Source organism: Notothenia rossii (genome assembly GCF_949606895.1).
Source record: "Notothenia rossii genome assembly, chromosome: 5".
Lineage (NCBI taxonomy): Eukaryota > Metazoa > Chordata > Actinopteri > Perciformes > Nototheniidae > Notothenia > Notothenia rossii.
Genome location: NC_136903.1, coordinates 4,894,304 through 4,909,404, shown reverse-complemented (window position 1 = coordinate 4,909,404; position 15,101 = coordinate 4,894,304). Strand labels below are relative to the sequence as shown.

Sequence of the window (15,101 nt, the reverse complement as noted above, 5' to 3'; positions counted from 1 at the left end):
AGTCGACAATGAAACAAGAATTTGACCTGGTTTTAACCAGTGAACACATTTCTGTGCTGTTTCTGTATGCGTTAGTATATTTAAAGATAACATTTCAGAAAACGTGTACTGTCATAAAAAACAAAGCCATGATTTGAGTTAAACATTTTTAATTGTAATATTATTCACCATCCACCTCTTTAGAAATAATGACATTTCAAATGATAAGCTCCATCTTTTAAACAGGGCATTATTAAAATAGACTTTACTTTGATATTTAATAAACCCTTTATTTATCTCCCAGTCAGACGGGACGTTTGCAGTCAGTTAGTCTCACCTGTACAGGCAGTGCTGGAGTGTGTTCAAGGTGAAGAATGAGATAATAATCATTAGAAGCAGTCCAACCAGTCAGACCGCTCTCACTGACACAGGCTGCAGCCATCAGACACTTAGATTAGCTTAGTTTAGCATATATACTAGGAAAAGGGGGAAATAGTGAGTGACGAAATACACATTTAAGTGTACTTAATACATCTCTGTACGAAAACTGAAACGTAAAAACAATTTGGCAACTTGTTTAGGTCCCAGTCAAGAAATAGCCCGACCCATAATCCCCTGTTAAACGTCTTATTGATGTTTTTACTCCTCTGATTTGGTATGGATTAAACAAACTGGATTCAGAGCTGCTGATAGGTGGATGTTGTTACCTTTGGACAGGCTGGCTTTGTCTTCCTCTGTTTCCAGTCTTTATGCTAAGCTAAGCTAACCAGTTGATGGCCTTATTTCTAACAAACACATACAGCAATCTTAATATCTATGATCAGCTGATCCAAGAGGGTTTTAAATAGTTTATAAAGCTTCAGAAGAACCAAATCTATCAGACAAATGTAGTTAAGTAGAAATTTAAAAATGTAAATAGTCAAGTAACTTTTTTTAATATACTTTCCCTGAGTTGAGAACTGGTGAAAACTGTTCTTCAGTAAGTACATTTAAAAAAACACAAAAAATAACATTCTTTGTTCCTTTTTTTTAAATCCATTGAGGCTTTGTTCAAACGTTACAAGCAGTGTGCAGAGAGGTGGACGAAATACAATTAACATAACACAACAGACAGCTGAGAGGTAACATTTTCATTTCCCTGGTTTGTTAAACCACTGCAGCCTAATGTTTAATGATCAGATATTGTTGAATTTCCAATTAACTGTCAACACACATGTACCAATATACTGTAATTAAAGCATGAATCCCGAATCTACCCCTTTAAAACATGTCAGATTGATTTCCTTTTAAAATTATTTAAAAGAAAATATATATACAGTATTTTACTAATGAAAAAGGAGAGCATTACTTCCACTAGTAATGTCTGCTCGTATGAAACACTTTTTGAACACACAATTCTGAGACAATAAATACTTTTCTTGTCCCCCTGACGTATAAAGAAGTGGTAAAAATGTATTTCTGAGTAAATAGTTTTCTGATCACTTCAAGTCACGACGGCAGGGAGTGCAATCCGTAGAATAAACTAGAGTACATTAGAACATACTCATCAGTATTTTATGTGTTTGTATGCGTCTCATCAAGGTGAACCATATGTGGTCAGATTCTGAAACATTAACAATGTGTACAATGTACTTCCCCAGTTGAATACATTTATTACATTTAGTGAGAGTGAATCTTTCTGAAGCAAATCAAATGCTTGTTCTACTCAGTGTGATTGACAGGAGAGATGATCAGAGGGGCAGAGTTTTTACCATCTTCATTCAGACCGGGACTAAAGTATGGGTAGAGTTTCTCTTTGAAGCGGCAGCCAGTGAAGGAGTAGATCAGAGCTGCAGCATCAACATCATAAAAGGAGACCAGACCCTCCTCATAATCCACAAACACCCCCACCTTCTCAGGCTGAGACTTCAGAGAGAGACGGACTGAAGGATCAGCACATGCTGAGTACTCATTTTCATTCCTCAACACTATCGTCCAGTAACCATCCTGAGGAGTCAGTGTGATCTTTCCCTTCCTGTTGATCGACTCTCTGACCACTCCTAAATCCCACTCAGTCTTCCCTTTAGCCTGAACCTCGCAATAAAATCTTCCTGAAGAGAAATTCTGCTTTGCTAAGACACGAGGACACATATCAAATCTCTCTGGGTTCTTTGGGAGATTCTTCCACACATCACCATCTTTCACTTGTTTTCCATCATCAGACAGGATGAGGTCAGGACTTGCTGTATCAGGATCAAGAGTCAGCTCCACCTCAGACTGCTGGACCCTCTTCAGCTCCACCTCAAGCAGCTTCTTCATCTGTTTCCTGAGCGTCTCCTCCAGCTGAGTCACAGCTCTCCTCACAGTCCCCTCATATGAAGGTGGACGGACCCTGACTTCTGTCCAGTTCTTGGTGGGTGGAGCAGCGTTCAGGGACGTGAAGCTTTGGAGGAGGTGGAGCTGGTCTTCAGAGCGTGAGAGCTGCTCCACCTCAGAGCTTCTCTTCTTCAGCTCAGAGACTTCCTGTTCCAGCTCTTTGATGAAGCCTTCAGCCTGTTCCTCTGTCTCTCTCTGCTTCTCTTTGATGGTGTCCATGAGCTCGGCCTGGCTTCTCTCAACAGACTCCTTCAGAGCGGTGAAGACCTGAACACCATCTGCTATCTCTCTGTCTGCTCCTTCCTTACTGAGCTCCACTGAGCGGTTCATCTCCTGAATCTTCAGTCGTCTCTTCTGGATCATCTGCTGGATTTCAGCCTCTGTCTTCCCCAGCTCAGCCTTCTTTCCTTCATATCCTTCTTTCAGAGGAACTACATCATGTGTCTTGTGGTCTAAAAGAGTGCAGAGCATGCAGACACACACCTGGTCGGTCTTACACACATCCTGCTTTCCAGGTTCTCCTCAGGGTCGATCAGCTGATGTTTCTTCAGGCCTGCTCTTGTCAGGTGAGGCTCCAGGTGAGTCTCACAGTAGGACTCCAGACACACCAGGCAGGACTTCAGGGCCTTCAGTCTGGTTCCAGTGCAGACGTCACAGGGAACTTCTCCTGGTTTGACAACGTGTTGCTCTGAGCTGCTGCTGCTGGCTTTCTGTTGAGCTGACTGTCTGAACTGAGCAGCCATCTCAGAGATGAAAGTGTTGACCAGCAGCTCAGGTCTTGGGAAGAAGACCTTATTACAGTTGGGACACTGACTCGGGACATTTCTATCCCAGTGTTCAGAGATGCAGGCTTTACAGAAGTTGTGTCCACATGGTGTGCTGACTGGATCAGTGAACACATCCAGACAGATGGAGCACAGAAACTGATCTTCAGTCAGCAGACAGCTGGCAGCAGACATGTCTCTCTGGGGACAAAAGTTTGAAAAAAATACAACTGTAATTACATATTCTCTATTTGCCAGTTCATAGAGTCCTACTATGAACCCGGAAATGTAAACTACCCCAACGTTTATGTTAGAAATGACATACATAGACCAATGACAACTACAAATATTTAAACAAAGGAGTGAAACCTCCTGTTGAGCATCACTGAAGTTAATACTAGTTGTTAAAAAACAGTAAACGTTATCAGCTTCAAAAGGCAGACAGCAGTTACTACAGAAACAGGTTCAAAGCTCAAGGCTACTAACCACAGTGTGTACAAATGATGTAAGAAATATGTAATTGTCATGCCTTTTTATAAGCAACACTTGTAACATAACACCAGAGCCCTTGCTTTGGACGGTCCAGAACAAATCTACTGTTTAGATTCTACTTTTTTTAATAGAGTCAATTATAAAGATGTTTTCAAATAAAGGAAATATGAAAATAAGGATAAGCTAATGCTAGCTTTGACTGTATGCTCTCTAACCTAACTTAACCAGAGTTTACATTGCAGTTGTTTTTTGGCTGTTGCTAATTTAAATGTTGAGGTTTTTATCTTAACTGACACATTCATATTGTATAATATTCTTTATATGGCAAAATAGATGTAATACAGTCAGATTCTGATTTTAATCCAACTTTGACTAAATATTTAGTTAGTGATGTGTCTGTAGTGTACTCACCAGTGTTTGCAGAGTCCTGCTGTGTTGTTGAGAAGAAGCTGCTGGATTCAGTTGAGTGTTTCTTCAGAGAAACAGAGACTTGTCTCGGCTGCTGCTCTGCTGTCGCTCAGACAAACTTCAGCTTTCATTTCTGGGAAATGGAAACTCTTCTCTTACAGTGTGGTTCAACCTCTCAGTGGCAGTTTGCCAAGAGGGAGTGGAGGAAGAACTGTTGAGGCTTGTTGTTTAACTTTGTGACGATGCATTTTACAGCTGATCCAAGAGGCTTTTCAAATAGTGTATTGAGCATAAGTAGGAGTATTTTCTCAATACATAAAGGACATCTCTTTACACATCTGGAGATTTATAGCTATATTTCACAGCGCTGTGTTATGGTCCCTGTTTAAGAGCAGCTGGTGAAACGTCCTCCTCCCTGAACAGACGGTTTGAAAATGGGTCACGTGATTGTTGACTCACATTCAGGTCAGACTTTAGTTTATATTAAAACCAGATTCATTTTAATTCACCTGTAGTTTGGATTAGGATGTAAGCGAACTACAGCTTTAACGTTTGTCAGATGAACTGATGTTGATTCTGTTCCGATGTATTATTTGATATGTAGTTAAATCTAATGCATATTTATGTTGCAATATATCAAAATGTATCCTAGGAACTTAAATATAATAATAACAATAGTAATAATGATGTGTTCCTGTCCTCCTTCAGTCTCTGCAGTGCTGCCGGCAGTCATGTTCAGATAGAGAACGACCGGCTAAACGATGCGGAAACATCTGGAAAGGATCCGTTTCCGGGGCCAGAGACGGGACGAGTTCCCGGATCTGGCCGATTCTCCCAACACCTCCGACACAGAGAGCAACGAGGAGGTCGTGAGCAGACCTCGAGTCTCCGCCAGAGATTCAGAGGAGCTGAGGGAGGCGGAGGGGGAGCAGAGTGACGCTCAGGTACACAAACACACACAATATCACCCAGGAGTTTAGAAAGAAACTTGTTTTGCTGACCCTGAACTTTAAAGAGGTGTATATCAGTAGTGTCTCTACTTTAAAGAGTCCTCTGCTGCTGATGTTTAGGTGTATATCAGTATGTAGCGTCTCTACTTTAAAGAGTCCTCTCCTGCTGATGTTCAGGTGTATATCAGTATGTAGTGTCTCTACTTTAAAGAGTCCTCTCCTGCTCATGTTCAGGTGTATATCAGTATGTATTGTCTCTACTTTAAAGAGTCCTCTCCTGCTGATGTTCAGGTGTATACCAGTATGTAGTGTCTCTACTTTAAAGAGTCCTCTCCTGCTGATGTTCAGGTGTATATCAGTATGTAGTGTCTCGACTTTAAAGAGTCCTCTCCTGCTGATGTTCAGGTGTATATCAGTATTTAGTGTCTCTACTTTAAAGAGTCCTCTCCTGCTGATATTCAGGTGTATATCAGTATGTAGTGTCTCTACTTTAAAGAGTCCTCTCAAGTCATACAATGTGTCAGAGCGCTAGCCATTAGAAGCGCGAGTGTTACATAGTGATGTCTTGTTGCACACCTTTCTGGGGTTTTCCCCTTGGGTTAGGGTTAAATCCCTGTGTTCCCTCCAGTTATATTGTATAAATACATCTAATTGATAGATTGCATGATCAGTAAAGTATTAGTACCTCTGAATTGAACTCACTTCCTGTCTTGTTGCAGCCGATGGTGTTCGGCGCGATGATCCACAGAGACGAGGCCTTCGACGCCATCTTTAACCAGCACACGAAAGTCGTTTCCGCGGCAACAGCCATCGAACCGGAGGCGTAGTAACACCTTCACCAGGCTGCCCACACACACACACACACACACGCACACACACATACGCACGCACGCACGCACACACACACACACACACACACACACACACACACACACACACACACACACACACACACACACACACACACACACACACATACACACACACACACACACACACACACACTGGGACTGTCATACTGTTAATTAACCAGTTTTTAAATAATGCAGTGACGTTAAACCGCAGTTTTTTTGTCACCAATGACTTCTTAAACAAGTTCCCACAAATAAGGAAACAATAAGGTACATTTTTTGTGCTAATTAATTGATATATCCTCAATTATGTCAGGTATTTATCTCTGGAATAATATCCTGCATATTAATAAATATTGTCCAGAAGGCGTAAGGATATTGAGGCGAGTTCTCCCTTGATAAATTAAATATGAATTACATTTCCTTCAAACAGTCATGTCTTAATCACCGCGTTTAATACGGCTGTACCATAGATACAGTCTATAGGTGCTTTCACACCGCAGTACTTTTCCCAAAAAGGTTCATCAGAACTTAGTTCATGAGATCTCTTTAGTTCTCATGAACTAAGTACAGATCACTTAGTACCCCAGGGCACTAAGTACAGATCACGTTCACACCGGAATAAGTCCCTGGGGGAGGATTAGTCAAATGAAGCCGCTGTCGTCACTTCTTCTTCTTCTGCTTTGGGTTTACTGGCAGGCCGCAAACAACTTCACGGCGTATAGTGCCACCCGAAGTCCCCGGAGTTGGGGACTGGCTTCAGTAGAAGCTGCTGGGAGACCTTCCGAGTGAATCGCCAGAACGCAGACACCTCCTCATCTCCATCGCTCCCATGTTTTCTTGTGTGTTGTGTTAGAAATTAAAATCAATGTTTTGATGGTATAATGTAGCTTAAACATACCGTCAGTTCAAACGCTCTTTTATACTGAAAAACCAGAAATTCTTGTGCACAAGCAGTTAAGCTTTTATTCTGAAAATCCTTCATCTACGGTTAGCATGTAGCATGTGGCTAATATACGATTTCCTAAAGAGGTGAACTGAGGAGCGAAATGACTTGGTGTGGTGAAAACCGAAACCTACTGATTTAACACTACAACGATAGATGTCGAGATACTACCATGTTGAATATTAAATGAAAGTACAGTTTATTTGAATACATTATTGTTTACAGACGAGAGTAGCATGTGACAACATCCGGAATGACCGGCAACCAAACGAGCCGAGAAGTATTGTTTAGAGTATTGATTACAGCGTTTAGAATGTGTTAAATGAAAAGTGATGAAAGAGAATATGAGGAGAAACGGCGTGTTAAGCATATATTGAATGTGAAAAGAACCTATCCTCTGTTTAAATGCAATAACGGACATTGGAGACGAGGTGAGCCGGCTGGCGGGGAGGAGCCAGCAGAGGATATATATAGCAGCGCCGGAGGAGAGATCCGCTGTCTTCTTCTTGCTCAGGAGAACCGGATCACAGCTGTTTGTCTGACGGAACAATATTCTGTCTGTAACACTACCGCGCCTTTTTTTAATTAAAGTATCCCATTTGAATCTTTTCAGAGACTCCATTTAGTCTCATTTTAAAGCTTCTCTCCTGGACGCGAGAATAAAGAACATATTTAACAGTTGCCATAAGTTAGTCTCTCTGTGTTTTTGTGCTGGGCTAATGCTAATGCTAATAATGCTAATGCGAGGATAATAAAATGGCGGCTTCACAAAACTTTTTGGGACTTCTACGGCGCGTGGTTTGCAATCCGCCCAGCCAACCTTTTTCTCCCGCGAAAGTACCTTCTCTCTAGCAGGGACTGAAAAGGGACTAAAAAGGTTCTAATGAATACATTTTTGTTCCGGATTTTTTTGGTGTCAACGCAACATTTCGGAACTGTATCGGAACTAAAATGGGAAAAGTACTGCGGTGTGAACGCTCCTTATGGGCTGTACCCAATATTTTGAATCTACATCCATTATGTTGACATTTCTAATTGTTAAACAAAATTATTGTTGCTCAATACTTTTTAATAGTTTTTAAAACATCGTTTTAATTATATATGGATTTTCTTATTAATGAATGACATTTGACGGTAACAACAAAGAGTTACTGGTACTATGACCCTTTTTGAGTAAAGGATTTCTCAAAAACATAACTTTTAACATAAATATTCACTTACGACGATAAAATGTAAAGAATAGAAGGAAATTGGCAAATTTTTGATTAAGAAACAAATTATTTCTGAAATGTTTGCATGAAAAGTTTATTAAAATGATAAATGTATTATCAGAAAATTATTACTAGCCATTGATGGTATAAATCATGGTACGAAAAAGGACTTTATGTCCCTCTTTGAGTTAAAGATCTCTCCCAAACTTAACTTTTAACATAAATATTCCCTTTAGTATGATTCAAAAAGCAAAGGATAGTAGGAAATGACCATATTTGAGACTAAAAAACGCATTATTCCTGAAATGTTTGAACTTTAAATGGTTTATATATAATTTAAAAAAGTAGGCTTTAAATATTTCTTGTTATTTGGTCATTACAGTTCAGTACTTGGTACAAAAAATAACATTTTGACCCGCTTTGAGTTATGAAAATCACCTTTTTGTTCCAATGAGCATTTTAAAACCCTAAAATCGTACTTATTTCCTTTAGTGTCTTTACACTACATCATGAATATTATACTTGAACATCTTCACAATGTGTTAGTGCTGAAATATGAACATATTACATTTTCTGGTATTAATGAGAAATGTTTTTACGTTACTCTCCGTGTTTGAACCACTTTACATTATATCTTCAGGGATTTATAACATTATGTAACTCTGTATTGTACTAAGCCTTACAGCCAGTTTGTATTATAGTATGTTGGGTTTTTAATGTGGTGGGCGGACACTGTTTGTTTCTATATGAATGTGCTAAAAGATTTAATGAAACCACAAAATCGACCGCAGGGGAGCTTTTATTTTTGGGTTTAAAATGTAAAAGCTAATGCTAATATAACAGACACAACCTGTGATACATACGTTTTGTTTAATAGTTGTTTATACTTCTTATGCCTTAGCTTTCTTCACAGTCAATAACTTAAGAAACTCTGGCAAAAAAAACAAAAAAGAGCCTCAAAAAAACTTAAAATATGACATTTCTGTCCATTTCTTTGAACTTCATCTCCTAACTTGATGCTAATCGACAAGCTAACCGATTGAAACGTTGAGCTGGGACGCTTTTCTTTTTGATCACAGTTAAGATATATTTTACTTTAGCTGAGAGATAAATTAAGAGGCTTAAATAAATGTGTGTTGTAATGTAAACAATAAGGGGATTGTTAACTTTAGCCTCTTTAACACTAGCTAATCGGCTAAAGCTAAACAACTGGAGCTGACCTAAAACCTTTTTTAAATCACAGTTAAGTTATATTTTACTGCAGCTAGGATGTTCAAAAGAAGCTAAAATATATCAATATTAACATATCTATAAATATTCAAGGTTTTTTCTGATCTGATTAACTTTAGCTTCTCCAGTCCTAGCTAATTGGCTACAAGTTAAAACAACACAAAGTCGCAGTACAGCTTTTCTTTTTTGACTTTGTACAAAGCTCAATTTCCTATCATTCTGATCTAAATGAGCCGATAAGTAAAACAAATAATTTTATTTTGACAACATTCTTATACCCATCAACATGTAGCCCATGTTTATTTTTACTCTAACACTAGTAAGGCTTCTTAAATTATATTTTTTTGCAGCTTGATTAAGTGTCTGTTACCCAGGTAATTCAGCTATGTTTAAATCATGTCTGTATTTGTATTTTCAGTCTGAAAGCTTTTAATCCAGCACATTTGACAGAAAAACAAACTGTGCAGAATAAGTAGGGATATCCTCTTTAAAATAATTACAAGTACAATTACTGAACACCAATATTTGTTTCTAAGTTGGGCTCAAAACTCAGACTTAGTAACATTATTTATCAGTTTGTTTTCTAATAAATACTCAGTTTCAATAGGTATCTGTATTGCTCCAGTTAAGCTCTTTCTCTACCAAATGGAATTCCTTTAAAAAAAAAAAAAAAAAAAGTTTGATTGTCTAAACTTTTATTAAATTCCTCCCCGGTTTATTTTGTGGTTTCTCGGGTTCTGCTTTCGTCTCGTTTACGTGAACGTTGTGAACTTTTCTGTCGGCTGGTGTCTTTCGGATACAATGGTTTTATAAACTGGTGTCGTTGTATACATACAGTAGGTGTACGTTTTTTAAATAAAATGATTGCTCTTCTTAAATTGTAATGTACATTTTTTTTAAAGTAAAATCAAATGTCAAACACTGACACTTAATTGTTGTTCTGCGCAGTACCACGTTCAGCCTGTCGGTGTCAGTAAAGAGTCAGAGGAGACTATGACATTCATAAACACTGTAATTTCTCTTTAGTTATTATTTGAGATGACTTTAAACATGCATTAGAATTGGACCTCAGGAATTAAAAATAACTTATTATTATTTTAATGTTTTGTTTTGTTTATTATTTAAATTATTTTCATTTAAAATGTAAAATATATATTATTTGAAAAAATGGTTCTATATATTTCTGAAAAACAAAAAACAAAAACGCCTCGCAGACTCTCTTCCGTTTACTTTATTAATGAATAAAAACAAATGGTCCAAAGATACACGGACTAATCTCCCTCCATCAGGTTGATTTGAATCTGAAGTTCTGAACATGAGCCCGCCCCGCTCGACCTTCTGAGCCAATCACAGCACGATAATGCTTCCATTTCCACTACACTTTCTCTCACACATACATACATTCTTTTCTTAAATACATATATTGTCTTCAGACATGCATTTACTATTTATAATATTAAATGTAAACATTGCATGAATGTACATAAGAGCAAAATGTATAAATATGAGCGTTAAAATATATGAATATGAGAGCAAAATGTATATATGTGTGAGTGAAAAATGTATAAATATGTGAGTGACAAAGTATGAATGTGTGCGTTGAAATATATGTGTGTGAGAATGAAAATGTATGTACTCTATGTAAAAGGAAAATGTATGTGTGTGAGAGGACCAGTATGAATTACGGCCTGTACGGCCCCTCATATGAAACACTACTTCCAGTATAATTCAATGAACACACATTGAAATATAACATGGCATCTGACCTCATTCACACAGTACAACTGAGGTATTCATAGACAGATATCTGTGTGTTGGGACGTACTATGAGATTGCACATTTGTTCACTGTCTCATAGCATATTTTAGTTTACTCGGTGCAGACAGGTTGTATTGAATCTTGCAGACACTGCCCTTATTTTAACCTCTTATTCCTTGAGCCAACTCCCTATTAGAGAACGTGCTGTTCAAGCATTGTGTCGCTAACAGGTGAAGGTATGTCACCATTGGTTGACAGTTTTGAAAGTTTGGGCTCTTTTGATTCCTACCTCAAAATTAGCTTCACTCCCATCTGTACTCTGAGTGGTTTGTTCATATATCATCAATAGCCAGATTTATAGATTGATTATTGATGATTGTGTTAAGGATTATAACATCTGTTTCCCTAAAAAACATGTGGAGAATAAATGTTTCTTAAAGGCTACTGAAAGTTTTCTGGATTTATGTAGTGGTACAAACCCATATCAAAACTCCCCTCTGTAAAAACCTTTGACTCTAATAAGTCGACAATAAAACAAGAATGTGATCCTGGTTTTAACCAGTGAACACATTTCTGTGCTGTTTCTGTATGCGTTAGTATATTTAAAGATAACATTTCAGAAAACGTGTACTGTCATAAAAAACAAAGCCATGATGTGAGTGAAACATTTTTAATTGTAATATTATTCAGCATCCACCTCTTTAGAAATAATGACATTTCAAATGATAAGCTCCATCTTCTAAACAGAGCATTAATAAAATAGACTTTACAAGCATATTTCATGCAATTTTGATATTTAAAAAACCCTTTATTTATCTCCCAGTCAGACGGGACGTTTGTAGTCAGTTAGTCTCACCTGTACAGGCAGTGCTGGAGTGTGTTCAAGGTGAAGAATGAGATAATAATCATTAGAAGCTGTCCAACCAGTCAGACCGCTCTCACTGACACAGGCTGCAGCCATCAGACACTTAGATTAGCTTAGTTTAGCATATATACTAGGAAAAGGGGGGACATAGTTAGTGATAAAATACACATTTAAGTGTACTTAATATATCTCTTTACGAAAACTGAAATGTAAAAACAATTTGGCAACTGGTTTTGGTCCCAGTCAAGAAATAGGCCGACCCATAATCCCCTGTTAAACGTCTTATTGATGTTTTTACTCCTCTGATTTGGTATGGATTAAACAAACTGGATTCAGAGCTGCTGATAGGTGGATGTTGTTACCTTTGGACAGGCTGGCTTTGTCTTCCTCTGTTTCCAGTCTTTATGCTAAGCTAAGCTAACCAGTTGATGGCCTTATTTCTAACAAACATACAGTATAAAGCAATCTTAATATCTATGATCAGCTGATCCAAGAGGGTTTTAAATAGTTGATAAAGCTTCAGAAGAACCAAAGCTGTCAGACAAATGTAGTTAAGTAGTAAAAATGTAAATAGTCAAGTAACTTTTTTTAATATACTTTCCCAAAGTTAAGAACTAGTGAAAACTGTACTTCAGTAAGTACATTTAAAAAAAACACAAAAAATAACATTCTTTGTTCCTTTTTTAATCCATTGAGGCTTTGTTCAAACTTAACAAGCAGTGTGCAGAGAGGTGGACGAAATACAATTAACATAACACGACAGACAGCTGAGAGGTAACATTTTCATTTCCCTCGTTTGTTAAACCACTGCAGCCTAATGTTTAATGATCAGATATTGTTGAATTTACAATTAACTGTCAATACATTTTGTACCAATATACTGTAATTAAAGCATGAATCCCGAATCTACCCCTTTAAAACATGTCAGATTGATTTCCTTTTAAAATTGTTTAAAAGAAAATATATATACAGTATTTTACTAATGAAAAAGGAGTGCATTACTTCCACTTGAGTAAATAGTTTTCTGATCACTTCAAGTCATGACGGCAGGGAGTGCAATCCGTAGAATAAACTAGAGTACATTAGAACATACTCATCAGTATTGTATGTGTTTGTATGCGTCTCATCAAGGTGAACCATATGTGATCAGATTCTGAAACATTAACAATGTGTACAATGTACTTCCCCAGTTGAATACATTTATTACATTTAGTGAGAGTGAATCTTTCTGAAGAAAATCAAATGGTTGTTCTACTCAGTGTGATTGACAGGAGAGATGATCAGAGGGGCAGAGTTTTTACCATCATTGTTGTTACAAGGACCAAAGAATGGGTAGAGTTTCTCTTTGAAGCAGCAGCCAGTGAAGGAGTAGATCAGAGCTGCAGCATCAACATCATAAAAGGAGACCAGACCCTCCTCATGATCCACAAACACCCCCACCTTCTCAGGCTGAGACTTCAGAGAGAGAAGGACTGCAGGACCAGCATAAGCTTTGTACTGATTTCTATTCCTCAACACTATCAGCCAGTAACCTTTCTGAGGAGTCGGTATGATCTTTCCCTTCCTGTTGATCGACTCTCTGACCACTCCTAGAGTCCACTCAGTCTTCCCTTTAACCTGAACCTCGCAATAAAATCTTCCTGAAGAGAAACTCTGCTTTGCTAAGACACGAACACAAGTATCAAATCTCTCTGGATTCTTTGGGAGATTCTTCCTCACATTACCATGTTTAACTTGTTTTCCATCATCAGACAGGATGAGTTTGGGATGTGCTGTATCAGGATCAAGAGTCACCTCCACCTCATACTGCTGGACCCTCTTCAGCTCCACCTCAGAGAGCAGCTTCTTCATCTGTTTCCTGAGCGTCTCCTCCAGCTGAGCCACAGCTCTCCTCACAGTCCCCTCATATGAAGGTGGACGGACCCTGACTTCTGTCCAGTTCTTGGTGGGTGGAGCAGCGTTCAGGGACGTGAAGCTTTGGAGGAGGTGGAGCTGGTCTTCAGAGCGTGAGAGCTGCTCCACCTCAGAGCTTCTCTTCTTCAGCTCAGAGACTTCCTGTTCCAGCTCTTTGATGAAGCCTTCAGCCTGTTCCTCTGTCTCTCTCTGCTTCTCTTTGATGGTGTCGATGAGCTCGGCCTGGCTTCTCTCAACAGACTCCTTCAGAGCGGTGAAGACCTGAACACCATCTGCTATCTCTCTGTCTGCTCCTTCCTTACTGAGCTCCACTGAGCGGTTCATCTCCTGAATCTTCAGTCGTCTCTTCTGGATCATCTGCTGGATTTCAGCCTCTGTCTTCCCCAGCTCAGCCTTCTTTCCTTCATATTCTTCTTTCAGAGGAACTACATCATGTGTCTTGTGGTCTGAAACAGAGCAGAGCATGCAGACACACACCTGGTCGGTCTTACAGAACAGCTCCAGCAGTTTATCGTGCTTCACACACATCCTGCTTTCCAGGTTCTCCTCAGGGTCGATCAGCTGATGTTTCTTCAGACCTGACATTGTCAGGTGAGGCTCCAGGTGAGTCTCACAGTAGGAGGCCAGACACACCAGGCAGGACTTCAGGGCCTTCAGTCTGGTTCCAGTGCAGACGTCACAGGGAACTTCTCCTGGTTTGACAACGTGTTGCTCTGAGCTGCTGCTGCTGGTTTTCTCTTGAGCTGACTGTCTGAACTGAGCAGCCATCTCAGAGATGAAAGTGTTGACCAGAAGCTCAGGTCTTGGGAAGAAGACCTTATTACAGTTGGGACACTGACTCGGGACATTTCTATCCCAGTGTTCAGAGATGCAGGCTTTACAGAAGTTGTGTCCACATGGTGTGCTGACTGGATCAGTGAACACATCCAGACAGATGGAGCACAGAAACTGATCTTCAGTCAGCAGACAGCTGGCAGCAGACATGTCTCTCTGGGGACAAAAGTTTGAAAAAAATACAACTGTAATTACATATTCTCTATTTGCCAGTTCATAGAGTCCTACTATGAACCCGGAAATGTAAACTACCCCAACGTTTATGTTAGAAATGACATACATAGACCAATGACAACTACAAATATTTAAACAAAGGAGTGAAACCTCCTGTTGAGCATCACTGAAGTTAATACTAGTTGTTAAAAAACAGTAAACGTTATCAGCTTCAAAAGGCAGACAGCAGTTACTACAGAAACAGGTTCAAAGCTCAAGGCTACTAACCACAGTGTGTACAAATGATGTAAGAAATATGTAATTGTCATGCCTTTTTATAAGCAACACTTGTAACATAACACCAGAGCCCTTGCTTTGGACGGTCCAGAAC

General features: G+C 38.9%; 2 protein-coding genes across 2 annotated transcripts; one reads left to right on the top strand and one right to left on the bottom strand.

Moving 5' to 3' along the window:
- Positions 1–134: 134 nt before the first annotated feature.
- Positions 135–15,063, bottom strand: LOC307041256 (uncharacterized protein). Its single transcript, XM_079684565.1, is given in 3 exon segments — positions 135–2,834; positions 2,837–3,549; positions 13,065–15,063. Coding segments are annotated over 3 exon segments (3,642 nt in total). The 5' UTR covers positions 14,840–15,063; the 3' UTR covers positions 135–1,680.
- On the top strand, positions 3,816–5,829 carry LOC307038469 (GRAM domain-containing protein 4-like). Its single transcript, XM_079679870.1, has 2 exons — positions 3,816–4,942; positions 5,668–5,829. Exons 1-2 carry the CDS (start codon positions 4,760–4,762, stop codon positions 5,773–5,775), a joined length of 291 nt encoding a protein of 96 aa, XP_079535996.1. The 5' UTR covers positions 3,816–4,759; the 3' UTR covers positions 5,776–5,829.
- Positions 15,064–15,101: the final 38 nt, after the last annotated feature.

Bases quoted from the DNA above. Each gene is read 5' to 3' on its own strand.
- LOC307038469 (XM_079679870.1), top strand. From the start codon at position 4,760: ATGCGGAAACATCTGGAAAGGATCCGTTTCCGGGGCCAGAGACGGGAC. The intron at 4,943-5,667 runs GTACACAAACAC...GTCTTGTTGCAG, and splicing joins GGGAGCAGAGTGACGCTCAG to CCGATGGTGTTCGGCGCGAT.